Source organism: Bombina bombina, chromosome 4 (assembly GCF_027579735.1).
Source record: "Bombina bombina isolate aBomBom1 chromosome 4, aBomBom1.pri, whole genome shotgun sequence".
Taxonomy (NCBI): domain Eukaryota; kingdom Metazoa; phylum Chordata; class Amphibia; order Anura; family Bombinatoridae; genus Bombina; species Bombina bombina.
Window position 1 is genome coordinate 36,212,467 of NC_069502.1, and position 10,609 is coordinate 36,223,075.

The window sequence follows — 10,609 nt, forward strand, 5'->3', positions numbered from 1 at the left end:
CTAGGTGGCAGCAGTATTTCCTGTCATGTCGTGCACTCTACCTATCTAGATAGCTCTTCAACAAAGGATAACAAGCGAATAAAAGGAAATTTAATAATAGAAGAAAATTGTATGTTCTGTCTGAATCATGAAAGAAAAACGTTCGGTTTCATGTCCCTTTAAGGTCAGTTTATTGAATCGCATTCTGTAAAACAAACATCTCTGCATGCGGTACTGAAATGGCTCTCCGGGAATTCTTATCCCCCCAGCAAATACCCACAAAGACAAAACACAACTTCACTTGGTCAGAGAATCCATTTATTTTACAAAAGAAACAAACATCTTGTAATCAACAAACTGGCATGAAAGTGCAGCCATCCGATAGCAACAAATCTTCTCCAGCACTGGCTCAGAGACCGGCAGCCACATAATGTACCTGAAAAGAAACAAACCACATTAATGCTGCGTTGTGTGAAGTGCAAGAATACAGCTTTATAAGACAACTTCTCTGGCACAAACACAAATAATGACCTTACAGCTGCTACACAACCTTACAGCTGCTACACAACCTTACAGCTGCTACACAACCTTACAGCTGCTACACAACCTTACAGCTGCTACACAACCTGCTAAACGACCTTACAGCTGCTACACAACCTGCTAAACGACCTTAGAGCTGCTACACAACCTGCTAAACGACCTTAGAGCTGCTACACAACCTGCTAAACGACCTTACAGCTGCTACACAACCTGCTAAACGACCTTACAGCTGCTACACAACCTGCTAAACGACCTTACAGCTGCTACACAACCTGCTAAACGACCTTACAGCTGCTACACGACCTGCTAAACGACCTTACAGCTGCTACACGACCTGCTAAACGACCTTACAGCTGCTACACAACCTGCTAAACGACCTTACAGCTGCTACACGACCTGCTAAACGACCTTACAGCTGCTGCTAAACGACCTTACAACTACTAAATGACCTGCTAAATGACCTTACAGCTACTAAATGACCTGCTAAATGACCTTACAGCTACTAAGTGACCTGCTAAACAACCTTACAGCTACTAAGTGACCTGCTAAACAACCTTACAGCTGCTGCTAAACGACCTTACAGCTGCTGCTAAATGACCTTACAGCTGCTACACAACCTGCTAAACGACCTTACAGCTGCTACACAACCTGCTAAACGACTTTACAGCTGCTACACAACCTGCTAAACGACTTTACAGCTGCTACACAACCTGCTAAACGACCTTACAACTACTAAATGACCTGCTAAATGACCTTACAGCTACTAAATGACCTGCTAAATGACCTTACAGCTACTAAATGACCTGCTAAATGACCTTACAGCTACTAAGTGACCTGCTAAACAACCTTACAGCTGCTGCTAAACGACCTTACAGCTGCTGCTAAATGACCTTACAGCTGCTGCTAAATGACCTTACAGCTGCTGCTAAATGACCTTACAGCTGCTGCTAAATGACCTTACAGCTGCATTGAGTTCAGCTAACTAGAGAGCAAACCGAGATGTTAAAACAAAAAGAAGGTATTGACTGACAGCTGGATAATGCGAAAATCAAAGCGTTTATCCCTTTCCCTCCATCAGGACGTTCCATTTAATCCTAACCGCGCTGGGCTTTAGCGGCATGAGGAGGGCATAGAAAGTCATAGCCGTTCGGCTGTACCGATGCCTTAACGGCTTCCTATATGGGATCGCAGGCTGGAAGGCGCGCCTAGAGTCATAGGCACTCCCCCCGACCCCACCCCATCATTGAAATCAAGCATGATGGATCGCGTGATTTCAATTTGTTCCGATCTAACAAATAAGTAATGTCATGAAAGGGTTAAAGTTGTTACAAAAAAGTGTAGCTAGCTTGTTTTATGTCTTTAATAAATTGTATAGCCAAGGGGTCCAAAATGCACACTTTGTTTCAGACGGAGCCTAAAAATAAAAACAAAACCTTCAAATTTACTTCCATTACAAAATGAACTTTCTTCTCTAGGTATCATTTGTTGAAAAGCAAGTAAGTTCAGAAACACGCACGCCTGGAGTATTATATGACAACAGGTAAACATTCTGAGTATTTGCTCAATGTGTAAGACTGCAGCAAAACTCCTGCCATATAATGCTCAAGATGTGCACGCTTCTACCTAGGTATGCTTTTCAATGAAAGATATCAGGAGCACAAAGTCAATTTGGTAAAAGTAAAAGATTTTTTTTTTTATTTTTTTTTTAACTCTATGCTCTGAATTGTAAGAGTAAAAAAAAATGTATTTCAAGTCCCTTTAACACAACTGGACTTTAAGCAATAGAAAGAAAAAAAAAAGTGTTGACCAAGTCCATAAATGGCTCTAACACTGGGGTTCATCGTGAACACGTTTGTTTCACTCACAAAACCAGCTGCTTTATTGTATTATTTCCATAGAATTAGCCACAAAACTGCCCAGTACAAAAAACTTAATATACATTTTGTTCTTACAATTAAATTAGCTGATAAGTCTCCCATTAATCTGCAGTGAAATAAATATCCGATGTCACATTTAACCCCTCCTGCACAATTCTATTTTCTCACTTATAAAAACATCTCAATAGTGTAACTACAATCAACTATAGCGGTTTTCTTTATCATAGTACACGTGAGCGTTTTGTCTTCACCAAACCCCAGTGCAGCTATATATTGTGACTTACACGATGAGTGACCAGGATACCCGGGCTCTATTCCAGTTTCTTGGGGTTGTTTACAGCAACATAGTGATATAAAACCACCAGGAGGAAGAGAGAGACGCCAAGCATGTTGGCAAAGATGGCTAACTGCACGTCTGTGATCATCCTGCAGGAATAGATAAAAAAACATTATATACACAATGCGGTGTCAGATCTCCTGAATGTCGCTACATAGGGATCTCGGCTCGTAATGCTGAAAAACAGTGAGCACTGCAGTTGTACTGTGTACAGGGCCACACACACTGCAGACACTTTGTAAGGGCCACATATAATACATTCTATTAATGCTGCCTTTACTGTGCAGTACACACCCTGTAACAACAACAAGGGGGCTGTTGTGGTGGGACATAGTCCGTGTGCTAAAAGCAGCACCTACCTCCCCTGTTTCTACTATCATGTGCTGTCCCTCTCTCCAGCTGATACCTCCCTCCTGTCATTCTCCTGTTATTTCCTTCTCTTTCTTGCTATTTCTCCAACAACTGACTGCCCCCCCCCCCCCGTTCCTCTATCACATACTGCCCCCCCCGTGCCTCAGGCACAGCTATCACATACCGCCCCTGTGCCTCAGGCACAGCTATCACATACCGCCCCTGTGCCTCAGGCACAGCTATCACATACCGCCCCTGTGCCTCAGGCACAGCTATCACATACCGCCCCTGTGCCTCAGGCACAGCTATCACATACCGCCCCTGTGCCTCAGGCACAGCTATCACATACCGCCCCTGTGCCTCAGGCACAGCTATCACATACCGCCCCTGTGCCTCAGGCACAGCTATCACATACCGCCCCTGTGCCTCAGGCACAGCTATCACATACCGCCCCTGTGCCTCAGGCACAGCTATCACATACCGCCCCTGTGCCTCAGGCACAGCTATCACATACCGCCCCTGTGCCTCAGGCACAGCTATCACATACCGCCCCTGTGCCTCAGGCACAGCTATCACATACCGCCCCTGTGCCTCAGGCACAGCTATCACATACCGCCCCTCTGTATCCTGTGCATCAGACACAGCTATCACATACCGCCCCTCTGTATCCTGTGCATCAGACACAGCTATCACATACTGCCCCTGTGCCTCAGGCACAGCTATCACATACTGCCCCTGTGCCTCAGGCACAGCTATCACATACTGCCCCTGTGCCTCAGGCACAGCTATCACATACTGCCCCTGTGCCTCAGGCACAGCTATCACATACTGCCCCTGTGCCTCAGGCACAGCTATCACATACTGCCCCTGTGCCTCAGGCACAGCTATCACATACTGCCCCTGTGCCTCAGGCACAGCTATCACATACTGCCCCTGTGCCTCAGGCACAGCTATCACATACTGCCCCTGTGCCTCAGGCACAGCTATCACATACTGCCCCTGTGCCTCAGACACAGCTATCACATACTGCCCCTGTGCCTCAGGCACAGCTATCACATACTGCCCCTGTGCCTCAGGCACAGCTATCACATACTGCCCCTGTGCCTCAGGCACAGCTATCACATACTGCCCCTGTGCCTCAGGCACAGCTATCACATACTGCCCCTGTGCCTCAGGCACAGCTATCACATACTGCCCCTGTGCCTCAGGCACAGCTATCACATACTGCCCCTGTGCCTCAGGCACAGCTATCACATACTGCCCCCTGTGCCTCAGGCACAGCTATCACATACTGCCCCTGTGCCTCAGGCACAGCTATCACATACTGCCCCTGTGCCTCAGGCACAGCTATCACATACTGCCCCTGTGCCTCAGGCACAGCTATCACATACTGCCCCTGTGCCTCAGGCACAGCTATCACATACTGCCCCTGTGCATCAGACACAGCTATCACATGCTGCCCCTGTGCATCAGACACAGCTATCACATGCTGCCCCTGTGCCTCAGGCACAGCTATCACATACTGCCCCTGTGCATCAGACACAGCTATCACATACTGCCCCTGTGCATCAGACACAGCTATCACATACTGCCCCTCTGTATCCTGTGCCTCAGACACAGCTATCACATACTGCCCCTGTGCATTACACACAGCTATCACATACTGCCCCTGTGCCTCAGACACAGCTATCACATACCGCCCCTGTGCATCAGACACAGCTATCACATACCGCCCCTGTGCCTCAGACACAGCTATCACATACCGCCCCTGTGCATCAGACACAGCTATCACATACCGCCCCTGTGCCTCAGACACAGCTATCACATACCGCCCCTGTGCCTCAGACACAGCTATCACATACTGCCCCTGTGCCTCAGACACAGCTATCACATACTGCCCCTGTGCCTCAGACACAGCTCTCACATACCGCCCCTGTGCCTCAGACACAGCTATCACATACCGCCCCTGTGCCTCAGACACAGCTATCACATACCGCCCCTGTGCCTCAGACACAGCTATCACATACTGCCCCCGTGCATTACACACAGCTATCACATACTGCCCCTGTGCCTTAGACACAGCTATCACATACTGCCCCTGTGCCTTAGACACAGCTATCACATACTGCCCCTGTGCCTCAGACACAGCTATCACATACTGCCCCTGTGCCTCAGACACAGCTATCACATACTGCCCCTGTGCCTCAGACACAGCTATCACATACTGCCCCTGTGCCTCAGACACAGCTATCACATACTGCCCCCGTGCATTACACACAGCTATCACATACTGCCCCTGTGCCTCAGACACAGCTATCACATACTGCCCCTGTGCCTCAGACACAGCTATCACATACTGCCCCTGTGCCTCAGACACAGCTATCACATACTGCCCCTGTGCCTCAGACACAGCTATCACATACTGCCCCTGTGCCTCAGACACAGCTATCACATACTGCCCCTGTGCCTCAGACACAGCTATCACATACTGCCCCTGTGCCTCAGACACAGCTATCACATACTGCCCCTGTGCCTCAGACACAGCTATCACATACTGCCCCTGTGCCTCAGACACAGCTATCACATACTGCCCCTGTGCCTCAGACACAGCTATCACATACTGCCCCTGTGCCTCAGACACAGCTATCACATACTGCCCCTGTGCCTCAGACACAGCTATCACATACTGCCCCTGTGCCTCAGACACAGCTATCACATACTGCCCCTGTGCCTCAGACACAGCTATCACATACTGCCCCTGTGCCTCAGACACAGCTATCACATACTGCCCCTGTGCCTCAGGCACAGCTATCACATACTGCCCCTGTGCCTCAGACACAGCTATCACATACTGCCCCTGTGCCTCAGACACAGCTATCACATGCCGCCCCTGTGCCTCAGACACAGCTATCACATACCGCCCCTGTGCATCAGACACAGCTATCACATGCCGCCCCTGTGCCTCAGACACAGCTATCACATACTGCCCCTGTGCCTCAGACACAGCTATCACATACTGCCCCTGTGCCTCAGACACAGCTATCACATACTGCCCCTGTGCCTCAGACACAGCTATCACATACCGCCCCTGTGCCTCAGACACAGCTATCACATACCGCCCCTGTGCATCAGACACAGCTATCACATGCCGCCCCTGTGCCTCAGACACAGCTATCACATGCCGCCCCTGTGCCTCAGACACAGCTATCACATACTGCCCCTGTGCCTCAGACACAGCTATCACATACTGCCCCTGTGCCTCAGACACAGCTATCACATACTGCCCCTGTGCCTCAGACACAGCTATCACATACTGCCCCTGTGCCTCAGACACAGCTATCACATACTGCCCCTGTGCCTCAGACACAGCTATCACATACTGCCCCTGTGCCTCAGACACAGCTATCACATACTGCCCCTGTGCCTCAGACACAGCTATCACATACCGCCCCTGTGCATCAGACACAGCTATCACATACTGCCCCTGTGCCTCAGGCACAGCTATCACATACTGCCCCTGTGCCTCAGACACAGCTATCACATACCGCCCCTGTGCCTCAGACACAGCTATCACATACCGCCCCTGTGCATCAGACACAGCTATCACATACCGCCCCTGTGCATCAGACACAGCTATCACATACTGCCCCTGTGCCTCAGACACAGCTATCACATACCGCCCCTGTGCCTCAGACACAGCTATCACATGCCGCCCCTGTGCCTCAGACACAGCTATCACATACTGCCCCTGTGCCTCAGACACAGCTATCACATACCGCCCCTGTGCCTCAGACACAGCTATCACATACTGCCCCTGTGCCTCAGGCACAGCTATCACATACTGCCCCTGTGCATCAGACACAGCTATCACATACTGCCCCTGTGCCTCAGGCACAGCTATCACATACTGCCCCTGTGCATCAGACACAGCTATCACATACTGCCCCTGTGCCTCAGACACAGCTATCACATACTGCCCCTGTGCATCAGACACAGCTATCACATACTGCCCCTGTGCCTCAGACACAGCTATCACATACTGCCCCTGTGCCTCAGACACAGCTATCACATACTGCCCCTGTGCCTCAGACACAGCTATCACATACTGCCCCTGTGCCTCAGACACAGCTATCACATACTGCCCCTGTGCCTCAGGCACAGCTATCACATACTGCCCCTGTGTATCCTCTGCTTCCCCTACTGTTTTCCTCTCCTGATGCTGCCCTCTCCCTGCCTCTCTCAGTTGTATCTCTCTCCTGTCACTTGTATACTTTGCTGCCGGCCCAGTTACACCTCTCACTAATCTCCCTGCTCCTCGCCTTCTCTAATGACTTTATCTTGGGATCCCTTCCAGCCCTCACAACAAACCTGACCAGTCTCCCGGTATCTCCGCTGTTTAATACACGTCACCCGTTTTTTTGCTGCAGCGCTGCGATTTGTCAGACTGTCGCAGAGCACGCTGGTTCCGGAAATACGTCACTTACGGGTCAATCGCCATCTTAGTACAGTAGTTTTCGCTCAGTTTAGTGCTGTTCCTGCGGGTTATGCAGATAAATATCCAGTAGATCCTCTATATTTCTAATTATACGACATTTTAGGTGTTTTTGTGAACAGACGGATTTTGGTCAACGAGATTAGCTATATTTGTACAGTGACTTGTTCTCGTCTCATTATCCGACCCGTGACGTCATATCAGACGCGTCAGAGTAGCGATCAGGGGCAGAGTCGTGCGCAGTAAGGTGTCACGTGACGTGCGCTGCCTTCGGTTCCGCGCTCAGCTCAGGACACGAGGAGTTGTTTGTTGTCTATGTGAGAACAGGGCGTTGTTGTTAATTGTTTTGTTATTGTGATTCCTGGTCAGGGCCTTTCATTTATAACATGGTCGTGTGACAAACGTTGTCTTTATTCAGATTAGCGCAGCGGCTTTTGAAGCTGTCTGGACTTCTAATGAGTGTAAATGTTCAGTAGTTCAGTTGCCCTTATCTGTATTAAATAACCCTCATATTAACATTTTAACAAGTGTTGAAGAGGTGTAGAGACGCATTATTGAATTTTAATGATAATATGAATCTGTAACTAATTAATGGGTTAAACACCTTGTGTAATTAAATGACAAATTACTCTCCCCCAATCAAAATTTGCTACGGCCAAATTGAACAGCGCATGCGCACATGTCCCTGGACGCTTTAACAATAAATGCGAAGACTAATTATCCTCTCAGTCGAAATTTGCTACCTAACGATGTGCGCATGCTTTTAGTTATATACGCGCATTCTTTTGAAACGTGGTATGCGATAACGTCATTTTTGCTCATGCACTTAGCAAATTTCAGCAGAACACCGGTGTTATAAAGAAAATGGTATACCGCATAGGAATGTGTATACCACGTCACTTTAGGTCACGTGACTCAGCTGCTGCAGGGGTGTTTAGCTCAATGTGCATGCGCAAGAGGCCAAGCCTCCTCCAAACAGCTGATGTAATTTAAACAACGGGTCGAGGAAATATATGGCCGTAATAATAATTTATAGGAGGCTAATAGCCTTCACTGCGCACACGCTCACTGCGGTCGCTTTGAGTGAGCTAAAAACAATGACAAATGTGATAGCATAATACTACTGTCATGATACCCACACCACACACCCCCTTTAACTACTATAAGCGCCGCCTGTAAACCCCCCGTATCCTACATAAATCCTAGCTCACCCCCCCCCCTGTAACTCGCATCAGCCACAGCACCCCCGGTAAGTCGGTTCAATGTCGCGAGGCGGGCACGGCAAGTCGGCGGCATGCGATGGAACAATTTGGAATTTGAATGTAGGTGTAGGCGGGCAAAACAAACGGACTATGGACCGATCAGATAATACATAGGAAATAGGCGTTACTGCATTATCTGATTGGTCTGTGAAGTCACTGGCTGGACAACCAATAGGGTCGTGTTGCCAGTGTGCCACTACCACCATGTCTCTGATGCAGCTTATAAAGCTGAGCGTGATGAGTCGGGCCGTGTGCGCATGCGCGGCATTCTGTGCGCCTGCGCAATAAAGTATACTGGCCATAGAATTTCTCTACCCGTTGCATAGACTTCAACAGCTGATTTTTGGAGGTTGGGCTTCTTGCACATGCATTCAATTCTGGTTGAAACAAAAACTTCAGATACAGCTTGACATACAACCTGAAACCATAATATTTTTACACTGGAATGAGCGCCACAAACAACATGACTCGGTATTGAGCTTAATCATCTTGGTAGCTAGAAAACATATATTAAAACACTGGATAAAAACTATAGGCCCCTCTTTTAAAGGTTTTAGGAATCTGTTGCAGTCCCAGCTGTTCATTGAACAAATGGATGTAAGAATGGATGTCCAGAACAGACTTAATCTGTTTTTGCGCAAATGGCGTAGATTAATTCTCACTTTTGAGCTAGAAATTCAGAGACTAGTTCTTAGACCATTTAAGGATTCGGTGGTCTTCACGGAGGACGCGTTGAGGGGCGATTGGGACCATTTGTTTCATATAGCACACTAGAGGGCGTACATTAAGTCCTTGCTGAGCCTTTTTCGCACTTTCCCATCTTATCTCTCACTGTTTTCTGGCTCTCCTCTTCTTCTGCCTCACCCCTCTTACTTTTACTCTCCCTCTCTTCTTTCCCCCCCCCCCTTTTTTTTTTTTTTCTCCCCCGCCTGGCCTCGACAGTGGTAGTAATCAAGTCCCTACGGGGACTATACGTCTCTACGTTTGGCTCTTAGCGGCCCAAGTTATAGTGAATAGTTGTAGTAAATAGTTAGTTAGTCACCTAGCTAGTTCAAGCTAGAGTATATAGGGTTATTAGGCTCAAAATTAATAAAACGTCTGGGATTGGCAGACATATGCAGAGACGGCTTCGTCTCCCATTTATATAACTGAAATGTTTATATGTATATGACCATAATGCCTTTACACTCTTATGTTGTCATTCATCTGTCATCTTGCAATTCACAGCGATTGTGTTTATTCTTTGTAACCTTCAAGATGGTCTACTGTGTTGTCATTATGTTTTGTCTTTCCCTCAAAAATGATATTTCAAAAAAAATATAATCCTGACATATCTTTCATTCAAGAAACACATCTAAAAAGTCAGGAAAGAGATAAACTCAAGAGTAAGTGGTTGGGTGAGGTTTTAGCTACTCCCTGTTATGCCAGGAAAAGAGGAGTTGCATTCCTATTGAATACAAATCTTTCTTACAATATAACAAAGAGTTTGATCCTGGTGAAAGATGGGCAATTGTGGAATTTGAGGTGGAGGGGAAGAGTTTTATTCTTTGCAATATCTATGGGCCAAACAACACAGATACAACATTCTGGAAGAATCTTATAATTAAGCTCTCTAAATATATTAGATTAAACCTGATATTAGCAGGTGATTTTAATTTGATGTCCATATGGCCACTTGACAGACCAGGCCCAACAATGATTCATCCCAGGGCCCATAAATCAATTTTCACCCCAAATTTGTAAAGCCTTGAAACTGCATGATATATGGCGC

At 47.7% G+C, this 10,609-nt stretch overlaps 1 protein-coding gene across 1 annotated transcript; it reads right to left on the minus strand.

Moving 5' to 3' along the window:
- Positions 1–280: 280 nt before the first annotated feature.
- OST4 (oligosaccharyltransferase complex subunit 4, non-catalytic) lies at positions 281–2,821 on the minus strand. The gene is made up of 2 exons (XM_053708896.1): positions 2,681–2,821; positions 281–415 (listed from the first exon to the last, which is right to left on the minus strand). Exon 1 carries the CDS (start codon positions 2,819–2,821, stop codon positions 2,708–2,710), a length of 114 nt encoding a protein of 37 aa, XP_053564871.1. The 3' UTR covers positions 281–415; positions 2,681–2,707.
- Between the last annotated feature and the right edge of the window lie 7,788 nt (positions 2,822–10,609).

Excerpts from the sequence above, each read along its gene's own strand:
- OST4 (XM_053708896.1), bottom strand. The coding sequence starts at position 2,821 with ATGATCACAGACGTGCAGTTAGCCATCTTTGCCAACATGCTTGGCGTC.